Genomic DNA, 12280 nt, shown 5'->3' on the forward strand with positions numbered 1-12280 from the left:
ACAGGAGTACCACATACCCTCCTTTATCTCATCCAATGAGAATACTGCCACTTGAGAAGCTTACTCAGAAGTAAGTTTTGTGTTCCCTTGTAGGCTATGCTAAAAGTTGGGAAGTATGCAGTCAGCTTGGGCAATCAGAAGGCTACCATGACTTGGGCATGCGTCAGGAACTCATGGCTTTTGCTTTGACACACTGTCCCCCAAGTGCTATAGAGGCATTGTTGGGAGTGAGCAGTTCATTGCAAACCCAGGTACGTCTTTCTGAAACTTCTTTCATACAGTTAACTGTGTACTAAAGTATTAAAGGGAACTTCTGCTCAGTTTTGTTTCCTGAAGTCTGTCTGTCTGCCACCCCCATGGCAGCAAGCTTATACTTGCTCTATTTTCACTGTTGTATTTCAGCATAAGTTTTCCTATAAGCTGTTTATATGATGCCTGCTCAGGTAGAAGTTCTTATTCAGTACTTCTAATGTTTTAATTTATTGCCCGATTTAACAGTCTATCTGCAAGTACATCTAAATCCTTTTTCTAATGTTATCCAGGTTCTGTCTCCTGTTTATACGCTGTAAAGTAACTTAATTAAATGTCCACATAAAAGTTAATTAAACGCTTTTTTCATAGATTTGTTTCTGTATAATACAACTATCTTAGAAGTTTTATGTTCTGTCAGAAGATACAAGGGGGAAAGGGGAGGAATGGATACAGTACATGTGCAGTCTAATTAAGGCAGCAGCATGTGCATATCCTTTTTCATTATAAAATTGCTTGTATAGCTATGTGTATGGAAAATGTGGGAAACATGAAGGCAGTCTCTACAACTTTGGTAGCAGGGTAATTGCAGAATGAAATCATACAAAGTGTTTGAAGTCTTGCTTCTGTATGCAGTCATATTTGGACAGGTATCTACTTCAGTTATAAGCTTGAACACAAATGGAATCTTGGCAGAATTGATACCTGTGCAATATAAAAATAAAAGCACGTTTCCATCCCTCATGTGCCTATACAAACAAATAAAATGAAACATGCTGTATAAAGCAAAATGTGATATGCATTCTGTCAATTAACTGCCTGTTTATTGGTGCATTTTTCCTCTTTTCCTCTTAGTTATAACATAGTGCCAGTGATTATTAGCCTTTTGCATCCATTTATCAAGGGACAGGATTCTCTTCTTCATTCACAAAGTTTGGTACTGAGTTGTTTTCTTGGATTTCTTTACTAGTGCAATATGATTTATTTCAAGCATACAGCAATGATTATTTACTAGGTACTTGCCCCAGGACATGAAGCCCAAATTGAGATTTCCATCAAAGAATGGAAATTGCAGAAGTAACCTTCTGCAGTTACTTAATCCAAAAGCTACACATAACTTTTTTTCAGTGCTCTTCCTTAAACTTAATGTGTTTGGTCCAAGTGTGCTCTTTTTTTATATTTAGATAAATGCAAAAAATCTTTATCAGCAGTTCATGGTAACGAGATGATACTAAAAGACTGTGACTGAGTTTCTTTTGTAGAACTTTGTTAGTTCTATGGCTTGTTAATGTGACAGCTCTGCCTAGCACCTCAGTGGCACAGTTCCCATAATGAGTATTTTTGATGAAATCCTTCAGTTTATGTGGTTCAGAAGAGTCTGTGTAGTCTAAAAAGAACCCAACAATTCTTACATTGCATAGAAAAAAGCACTGCACAGAGTTCAGAGTGAAGGGAAAGTCATTTTTCCCTGGGACTGGACTACATGGGTAAGAAGATGTCAAATACATTTTTTTTTTCTTTTTCTCCCTGCCCTTTTTGCCTCCTCTCTTCTTGTTTTCCTCTCATGGAAGCTTTTCCACCAGAATTCCTTGACTTTCCTGTGTAATCAGTGTTTTATGTTTTGATTATTTGCTCTGGTAAGAGATTATTCTGTCTTCACAGATTCTCTATCAGGCTGTGAATTACCAGTTGCTTCCTTCAGAAGGAGGTGAGAATGTGAATACCTCAGGACCTTCTTCTCTGATGAGTAAGGATACAGAGGTAATCTTTATAGAGAATTGTTACAGCAGTAATGGTTTTACTTTGTATTATGCTGAAGAGCTGAGTTTGAGTGTGAGCAACATCTGCCTGTATACTATGTCAAATGTGCAGTGTTTAGGGCTGCTAATTTCCATTTGATTGTTATGGGTTCAAGAGTTCTGATTTGTTTTTTTGTTTGTTTTGTTTTCTTCCTTAAGAAAAGAAAAGAAAAGAAAAAAAAGATCTTAACATCATAGGAAAAAAAATAGGAAAAAAAAAATATATGTAAACCTAGAGGCAGGACAAGAGGGAAGTGCAAGAAAACTTAAGAAAATAAATTACATGAAAGTTCGTTTGTATTTTTTTATCTGTGTTTGCAAACCAAAACACTTGAAAATAAGCCTGTGCTATGTATTGAGAAATATCTTGAGTTAGACTCTTTTGGTTTCTAGTGTGTATCGTGAGATACATGATTTCTTCACCATTTTAGATACTGCATGTGAAGTAGTTTTTTGTGTGCAAACTCAGAAGATAGATCAACCCTGAGTTATTTCTGGAAGTAAAGGAAGGGGAGCAGAAAAGTCTACTGTTCTTTTCTACTTTTGAAGTTTATGATTTAACTAATTTAATTTTGTACATGTACAATTGAGAGTACATTTTTCTTTTTAAAGTTGATGCTGTTTTCCTTTTCTGAAAGAAATGAATTCTTTTTCTACCTCTTTGGAGTCTGGATAATTCTAATTTTGATTAAGAAGTTGTTCTGGGGAAAAAAATTATGTTTAGTTTAGATCCCTTTTGTTTTTCCCTGTGTCTTTTCTGTTAAATTCAGTTTTTCTTTAGATGTTAAACAAATCTCAGGTTGGGAGGAAAGAAAAACTCTTAAAGAAATATAGAAAAGTAGAGAAGGAAGGAAAGAGAGTTGTTGCGTGTTGTATAGGCTGTTTTTTGTTTGTGTGTTTTGTTTTTAGAAAAATAGTTGAATTGCAGCCTATTTAATGGTATTTTTCCCTTGAAGGAATTTCCATGAATGATAGCCATAGATGGAATGTGTTAGTCTTTGTTTTTTGTGCATTGAATACTATATTGCTAAAATAATAACATTTTGTCCTATTTCAGAATGTTACACAGCAAGTTCTGTACGGTTACTTATTTTAACTTTTGTCCTCGATTGGATTATTTAGGATTTATGGCTTCTTTCATTTCTCACAGTTTTACAGCGCCTCAAGAGAGAACATAGCCAACAATAATTAAGTGCTGTATAATCCTACCTTTGTTTTAATCAACATCTGATGTAATATAACTGTTTTACTGCTGTAGCATGCCCTGGGAATTCTTCCATCTGGAATCTTTGAAACTGCAGGCAAAAATATTACTGTAGCTGCAATTTCTAATAGTTGTGATATATATCTACACACAAATGTATGTATATAAATGCAATATACATATGCATACGTGTGTATGTGTGTGTGTTTATATATGTGTGTGTGTGGTTTATTTTTTTTTTGTGATTAACTAAAACTCTCTTTTGTGGGTTAGTAAATGTACTGGTTTTAATCCATTAATTGCCAAATTATAATGCTTATAGGAAGAAATAGCTGTAATTATTGGAGGTGTGATATTCTTCATGGAGGTCATTTACTGTCACTGAACTCCTGTGCTGGGGAAGAGGAGATCTCAAGGTGGACTCCATGCTTGCACTGTTTAAACTCTTGCTGGCAATTTAATCAATGATGCACAGAGAATACTGCTGCTAACTAGCCATTACATGCTTGATTCACTTATTTAATCAAAGATGTCAACAATTTAAGATGTCTTTGAGGTATCCTCCTGTCCTTAAGCTACTGACCCCAAAAGTCTAGGTCCTCTTGTTAGACCTAAAAGTATAATGAATATATCCTAATTACTACCACGTGTATCAGGCTGTCATCAAAGCTTGTGTTTCAAGTAGCTGAATGAAAACAAATTGTCTGTGCTTAAAATTGCATTACTTCCTAGGTTCCAATGACAGTAATAGCCTTAATAAACCATTAGACATCCAGTGACACCTGAATTCTAGTGTTGTAATCTTGAGGTGCATCCTTTTTGTAATTTCTAATCTACATGTTGGTTTATGTTTGCAGGAATTTTTGATATTTATTTTTTTGTTTAACTACAAATCCTTTAGCTTTCCTTTCATGTAATCAACATATGCAAGTTTTCTTTAAAAAAAAAAAAAAAGTACATATTCTATTATTCTCATTTGTTACTTTCAGATGTCTATTAATGCATAACGTATATTCAGGGTATGCTTTCAGCATATTTGGATCCTTGTACATTGGCTAGTTGTCATTTAAGGGAACAACAATGACAAATCAGTGTGGCAGGTATTTTTTTTATCACTCTTCTGTGGCTTTTTTTAAAAAATGAAATGGTTGGCTTTCTCTTTGTTATTAGGTTAGACTGTTTGAATCTGTACAATTATATGTATATAAACACATGCAAGTATTTTAGCTGTTAATTTAGATTATCCTGATAATTTAGAATTTGTTGGATTTTTCTTCTTCTATAGCAATTTAGATTCATATAATCTTTTTAGATGCTAAAAGAAAATTTTCCTCAAAATCTTCAAGCTATAATGTTCTCCTAAAGGATACAATTAAACTTATCTTACTACGTTGGATCTTTAATATTATTTAGGGAATAACATAGATTTACAGAGGTTAATTCAGGATAGCATAAAGTTAGGCTAAAAATGTTACAGTTCAAATTACAGAGAAGAAAGGCTTTAAGTTTTGATATGTTGTACTTAGTATACATTTTGTTCATTTGCGTCTGTCATGAACAGTTGTGGACTAATATTTCTCATTCACTTATTACTTTTGCAGATAGAATTCTATTTCAGTAAACTTCGCTGTAAGGAGATAAAGCTGTAAAAGTTTACTGTATGGACAGGAATATTGATATTGTGTGGTGTTGGAAACCATATTTACATTACCATGCTAATTATGTGTTTATGTACTAATATGTAAACTTCGTAAAGTATGCCACAAACATAAACCTTTCATGGCTGAAATAATTAGCACAGATCAACCAAATGGATGTTTTGAGTATTAATTAAATACTTTACATGGCAAAGAGCTGATGCAGAAAGCTTTCTTTGTCCTGTATGTTAAGAATTGATTTTAATGTAAGTCTGCTGACTCACTCGAGTGAAGATGTTTTGCAGGAAACCATAAGGAGGCCTCATTGTGGCCTTCCAGCTCTTGAGGGGAGCTTATAAGCAGGAGGAAGAGCAACTTTTTACATGGACTAATAGTGATAGGAGAAGGGGAATGGCTAATTTAAAATAAAGTAGGGGAAATTTAGGTTAGTCATTTGGAAGAAATTCTTTGCTAGACAGTGGTGAGCCCCTGGCACAGGTTGCCCCCACCAGTTGTGAATGCCCTATCCTTCAAAATGGTTATGGCCAGGTCGGGTGGAGCCCTGGGCATCCTGATCTGGTGATTGGCAATCCTGCCCATGGCGGTGGAGTTGGGACTAAATGATCTTTAAGGTCCCTTCCAACCTAAGCCATTCTATGATTCTTTGAATGTGTGTATGTTGCAAAAATGTTTTAGGCTTGAGAATAGACTAAGATGCTTCATTGCATTCTGTTAGATATATTGTATTTCTATCTACCTTGTAAGTGCTGAGTGAGAATTTCAAGTCTTGATACTTCTTTGCTTTCTGTGGAGATGATTGTTTACAGTTTACTGAAAACTCAATAAATGCTACCTTTAATAATATAAGATTGTCTCTACTATCAGGTTGCTTGAATTGCTGAAGATTAACTTCAGCATGTTTGATGTTCTCAATCATAGAGAGATTGCTTGCTGAGTACATAAATTAAAACATTGTCATGATAAACTTTGGAGTTATGTGCAGTTGCATCTGGACATGTGAGATTACAACTGAATAAGAGGCAAAATGTTCTACTGATAGTGCTACTGACTTCAGATTTAAACTCTTACTTAACTTTTTTTTTTTACGACAGCCATTGCCTAAATTAATGAATGTTGAAATAAGTTATTAATACAGCATATTAACACACTGTAAATTCTAATGTGTTTTGGCATTAGGTCATTATTGTAATTAAAACATGGGTCTAACACTTATCATTGTGTGTTGGATGTGCTCGCAGGATGATACCAACATCTCCGCTAGCCAGTCTGCTGATTTGTTGTACTGGACAACAACAAAAACCATGAAGGTGTTGTCTAACACAACTATGACTACAAAAGCTATGCTGCATGCTGTCAGTGATGGTCAGTGGTGGAAGAGATCACTAACTTACCTTCGACCGTTACATGTAAGGGATTGCTGATGTGTCTTGAGACGTTTACATATTTACTGATATGTTACTGTAGGAGGGTTCCTTGTAGATATCTGACAACTCAAACTAATAAATTAACTACTGACATTAAGGGGCTGTTGACAAGCGAATCCCAATGAAATAATGTGCTTGAAGGTGTTTCCTCTTCCTAGTTTTTCTCTTGCTTTTTTTTAGCATAGTGTGAGAAGGCATGGTTTAAACTTGGTTGAACTTCAGAACTTTGGAGAATAGAGCACAATGAAGTTAACAACTTAAGTACTGAAGTTATCTTCAGAGCTGTTTATTTTTCAGGTTTTTTTTCTATATTGCTTATTTGAGTGGATTTTCTATAATATTCTTGATACCAGTTTCTGCAATGTCACTGTTAAGTGTGATTTAAAAAATAAAATAAAAAATCTTTGTGTAGGATGTTGCTTGTCTTACTCTCCATTGATTTCAGGAATATTTTTACTTTATACTATACTATATACTTTTGAATAACAGTACAGAGGTTTCAATGAAGTTTTGTTTACAACTAAGCTGTACCTTTTTTTCCTTTCCCCAGGGACAAGAACTTGGAGATGTATTAAAAAGTGGGCTGGGAGAAAATATCACCGTGGAAAAGCAAGGCTGTCATCCATTTTATGAGTCTCTAATTGCTGACCCGTATGTTGCAGAAGTAAGTTACAGTTACAGAGTTCTGAATCTTTTTTTTTTTTTTCTAGATTTATAATTAAGTAGTGTATGGATTTTTGATGATACGTTTGATTTGCGAGAATCTGAAGTTTTGTGTGAAAGTAGGAAAAATAAAAGGCAGAGAAGGAATTCTTATTCATACCTTAAGGGTGGATATCAACAGAATGAGGCTAGACTTCAGTGCATGACATCAGGACAAGAGGCTAGGGCTCAAACTCAAACACAGGAAGTTTCATCTGCATATGAGAAAAAAAAAGTCACTGTGGGAGGAGACTGAGTGCTGAAACCAGGTTGCCTGGAGGGGGTGTGGAGTCAGGTTCTGGACTGGAGGTGGTTAAAACTTGCCGTGATGTGATCCTGTGCAGCGTGTTAGATAACCCTGTCTGAAGCAGAGGCACTGGGAGTAGATGATCCCAAGTGGTTCCTTTCATCCTTAACTATTCTCTAATTCTGTGGATAAATTCCAGAATTAAATAGAAATGAGAGCAAAAGAAAGAACTGAGGTTGATGATTGTAACTGCAGTGTGTAGTGTGCATGCATCAGTTATCATGTTTTACTTCTAGTCTGAAATCAGCTATGGTACGTACCAGAACAATTCTTTGGAAAGTTTCGCAGAAGTATTGTTGAGGACAGAAAAACTCACAGAAACGAAGAGTGAAGCAAAAGACCTGCTTCCAACTACAGAAGGTATGAGTGTGTGTGTGTGTGTGTGTGTATATTCACTCTTGTACTTAACTATAATATAGTAAGTACAGCAGAAGCTTTGGATGAGTTTAAGTGTGGAGAATGGTACATAATGCTTTCAGTACTGTCTTGATAGTTCGTACAAATTATTCTAGTTTAACTTCATGGGTTGGTAAGTAGTCTTAATAGGAATAGATACAGTTTTTAGAGAAGTGCTGTTTCTAAAAGGAGTCGCTCAGTAGAAACCAGAAATTTTAAATATGAAAGTTGGCTTTAAATAAATAGAAACTGTTATTCGGAGACTGATAATGTTATGAACATTATGAAGAAAAAAAATGCTGAATATTTCGTTAATACTGCAAACTACAAATATTTAAAATGAAATTTACAACACGTTGTTAATAACTCTATTTGTTCAGAGCTCGTGCCCTTGTTTAAAACAGCAATTCTTATTGCAGGATCATTGCAGTATTTCATTTGGTATGTAACTGCTCAATTTCCGATTTCTGGAAACAGTAGAACTTTTTGTCTTTTCTTAAATTTTTAAATTTTATAGATCATACTCAGTGACTTGTTAATGGAAATAGTTCCACTTTTTAAAAGCAAAACAAAACTCCTTCAGTTGTTTGATATTCCTTTTGGCAATTTCTTGTTAGGTTAAGAAATGATCTGTTTAAATATTTACTGTTAGTGCCTTTTGAAGGAAGAAATCTATTATATTTTACTCTATGGGAAGATCTGCCAAGAAAAGTGAGTGTATTAGTTCACTTACAGGATGAGAAAAGTTTAAAGTGAGACTTTCTTCATAATCCATGCAGTTTTATTTCAAATGTTCAATGAAAACCATGTTATTTTACACGTATGCAGTTCTCTAATTTCAGATATGTGCTATTTCTACAAATAACTACTACAGTTTAATTGTAATAATAATATATGTGACATAATGTCAACAATCACAAACATAAATGAGGATACATTCGTGTGAAACATTGGAAAAGTTGACGCTTCCTAGGTGTTGGTAAATTACATTTGTCACATTTTCTTCCTCTTCCTTCCAAAAAAACCTCGCGTTATAAAGTCAAAATGTGCACAAGAAGTGGAGGAAAAAAAATATCAAAAAATGAAAATATTTCTATATGTTTGTTGGCACTTTGTTTATCATTCGTTATCCTCCCTATTTTGCTATTCCTGTTATGTTTAATCCCTTTGGCAAACTTCAAATTTGGCAGCAGTCTGAATAATTTTACATCTTTGTAAGTTTTGCAAAGATATGTGCCAGGACAAAGTGGCATCCTGCTAATATCCATAGTCTCCAGTTTCAACCTGGTGGTTTTACATGTTAGAGAATCCCCATAGCGCTGCATGGCGCTATAGTGGAGACATAAAACTGAATGATTTTTGTCTTCATGTGTATGTATTCGTGTGTTTGCATCGGTAGAAGGATGTACATAGATACATGAGCACATACTTGCACACAGGCCTCCCCAGAAATGTGTATGTATATATTTATTCAGTACAGAGTGTATTCTTTCTCAGAAGAAATGAGAACGGAAGTAGTTCCTACTCTTAAGTACTCTTAACTGGGAACTTTATGTTGAGCTTCATGCAAGAGTGTGAATGAAATCATATACTGGCTATGGTGCTATTGGTTTGGTGCTTTGTTGTTGTGATTATTGTCTGGAGGGTGAAGATAAGTGTTTGCTAGCTGGGCACTTGTCTAGTTGCGGATGTTAAGTTGGAAGAGAATACAGTGTTGTGTACCCTTAAAGTTTTTTGGTCATGAATTCTCCAGAGAAAGGGAAAAGAGGTCAGAGCTGAAGTTTGTCTTTTTCTGCTTGCAGTTTTTTCTGCTTAAGTAGAGATACTACAATACAAAATATCATTTTTGCAAACTAATTTATAAAGATTTTGTTGTTAGGTTTTGCCCAAGTTCTGCTATGTTTGCTCGAACAGTATCCAGGTTATTTTGAATGTAGTAGAAACAAGCTGTCAGCAGCAAGAAACTAATGGTAAAAACTATTTGAAGCATAGAATCTAATGAACAGTTTTGTGTTTGCAGTAGCTGAAATGTTACCATCCAGACAGCCTCTGTGAATACCTGTCACACAGAAATTTGCTTGTTGTATCTGGCTGGGGGCCAGTATGTAAATCTTCAGCCTAATGGCAAGTTAGTGATAATCAGAAAATTATAGTCGATCATTCAAACGTTCGTATTCGTTGGAATAGAGAATTCTTTTGGGGGGAACTGTGTGTGTAAAGTAAAAGCGCTTCTTGCCAGCAAGCATTAAGGGTACTTTTCACAATATATATAGAATACAGATACTTGAGACTTTCTTAAAATAAGCAAAGAGAGGTTTTACTGACTGGAGGAAAAAAAAAAAAAGCTTTTTTTTTCCCTAGTATGCTTATGATTCCTTTAGCAGTTTCTGATCTGAGCTTCCTTAGATTTTTGAACTTCCTTCTGGAATTAATAGCTTATGTGCAGTTTTGGGAGTAGGGAATATTAACCTCATCAACATCATTATTTTGCAAGTGTTGAATCTTCTGTAGCAACCACAGTGATGCTTCACTTTGGTACGAAAGAAAATAATGCATAAAGGAGCAAGCCTGTTATTAATCATCAAATCATAGGCATTTTCACTGTATCTGTGCCACCTTTGTTCCCTTTTTTTGCGAAAAGGAAAATATAATGGTTTCTATTTTTAAACAAAAAGGAAGCTGGGGATTTATAATGTAGGGAAAGCAGATAACTTCTTGTCAGTTTTATTTGAAGTATGTCTTTTATGGTCAGAATCATTGCAATTAGGAAAAATATTATTTGTATTCATTTCTACTACGTCTTTGTGCTTCAACTTCTGTTTCAAATATGTGGCAGCAGCCTAGGAGGTTATTGTTCAGTGGGTTTCGTGTGCATGGGAGAGGTTCTGTGAAGTGTGTGTGTGTGTGTGTGTGTGTTAAGAATTTTTTTCCCCTTCTCTCCTTGTATTGAAATGTAAATATGCTGGAAGAAGACTAGCTAATCTGTTTTCTGTACTCTACATTTTCTTTAGATGTAGGAGTTTCTGGTTTGTTTTGTTTTTGCTCTTTTCCTAATGGCAGAAAAACAGAAAGGAAAAGCAGTTGTAAGAATTATGGTGTCTACTTAAGATCTTAGTTTTCCTATATTTCCAGTTTTCTTAGTAATTTCATTTTCTTATCTACCTTCTAAGTTTAGCTTTAGAATTTGTTAAAAATGAACACTAGTATTTAATTAAGGAAACTTCTCTTTTAGTTATCTGTATGCTGCTTAGTAACAGACCTAATTGTAGTCAGTGATGCCTTTCTAGTTACACGATTGTCCAAAGCTTATATGTAACTGTAGCTTACAACTTCTTAGTTGGATAATGCATTTTAGGTATAGTTGTCTGTGATATAGTTAAGTGATTTTTTTTGCAGTTCTTTACAATGTGTTTAATCCAAATAAACTTGTTTCTCACTATAATGTTTTGGGGAATTTCCTCGCATGTTCTTTTTGTTTTAGTGTTTCTTATTTAAAAAATTATGCCACTTGTTGCTCTTAATTTTTTATTTTAAGTTAAAAGTTTTTGATATGTCATCTTGTATTCAGTTGTAAGTGAATTTGAGCTCATGCTTGAAAAGAAAACATTTTGTGCAGTTCCTCTAGTTGGTATCTTGTAACATTTGGAACATTGTGTTAGTGCCTTGACTTTACAAGAAACATTTACTTTTAGTAAATATAAGTACTGATGATCTTTCAGTGGCTTTGTTTAACATCTGTTACCACGCTGTCTCATTCTTGTTTGGTTAATGCATGGAACACTTTGTTGGGAAATCAAGGTAAAGCTGTGTTGCAGTTTAATTACATATTCTCTGTTTCTGATTAGTGTTTAATTGAGTATGTATTAAGTTCTTCAAGCTAGCGTCTAATAAAATAAAGGTAGGTGAAAACCATTTTATCTGCTAACTGTCAAGGCTGGATGGGTCACTAATCCAAGCATTATTTTCCTTCCATATGTACTGCAGTTCTGTTACAACTGGCAAGTGATGCTTTACCAAATGATATGGCCCTGGCTCTTGCCTATCTGCTTGCACTGCCGCAGGTATGTTGATACTGATTTTATACATATGTTTTTCAAAGGACTTCAGAATTGCATAAGAAAATGTAATTTCCTTAGAGTTTTCTTGGAATTCAAATAAAAAAATAAATGTTTTGGACAGGTGCATTTAAAGGTAATTCTGCATGCACAAATGCTATTGGACTAGGTTACAAAGATGACACTGATGAAGTGACATTTTTGTCAACAGGCCACTGACTGACAGTTGCAGTGTAACTAAGAAATATAGTAATAACTTTTATGGTATAGAATAAGCAAAGCCATCATTTGGGAATTTGGTTAGGTGTTTGTGCAAGGAGAGAAAAATATATTTGTATAGAATTATCTTTGTGTAGCATGGGAAAGCTGTTGATTTATTTCTGTGCCAGAAAAAAACATAGTCAGAGTTATTTCTAAATCACAGCAAGGAGCTTTTAGAAAGTTTGTGCACTTAACATTGTACACTTGCTAATTCTTTCATTTAAA

The 12280-nt window shown here is 34.5% G+C and overlaps 1 protein-coding gene across 2 annotated transcripts in view; it reads left to right on the forward strand.

Moving 5' to 3' along the window:
• NBAS (NBAS subunit of NRZ tethering complex) overlaps positions 1–12280 on the forward strand; it is a 168376-nt gene that overhangs the window by 67688 nt on the left and 88408 nt on the right. The window contains exons 34-39 of one of the 2 annotated variants that reach the window (XM_042884755.1): positions 94–251; positions 1912–2010; positions 6149–6316; positions 6885–6998; positions 7580–7703; positions 11724–11800. In XM_042884755.1, the coding sequence (XP_042740689.1) occupies positions 94–251; positions 1912–2010; positions 6149–6316; positions 6885–6998; positions 7580–7703; positions 11724–11800 (740 nt within the window). The remainder of the gene's footprint in view (positions 1–93; positions 252–1911; positions 2011–6148; positions 6317–6884; positions 6999–7579; positions 7704–11723; positions 11801–12280) is intronic. The other variant, XM_042884765.1, reaches the window with a different exon arrangement.

The sequence above is a fragment of the Lagopus leucura genome, unplaced genomic scaffold, assembly GCF_019238085.1.
Source record: "Lagopus leucura isolate 7727_CA_CO unplaced genomic scaffold, USGS_WTPT01 Super-Scaffold_73, whole genome shotgun sequence".
Lineage (NCBI taxonomy): Eukaryota > Metazoa > Chordata > Aves > Galliformes > Phasianidae > Lagopus > Lagopus leucura.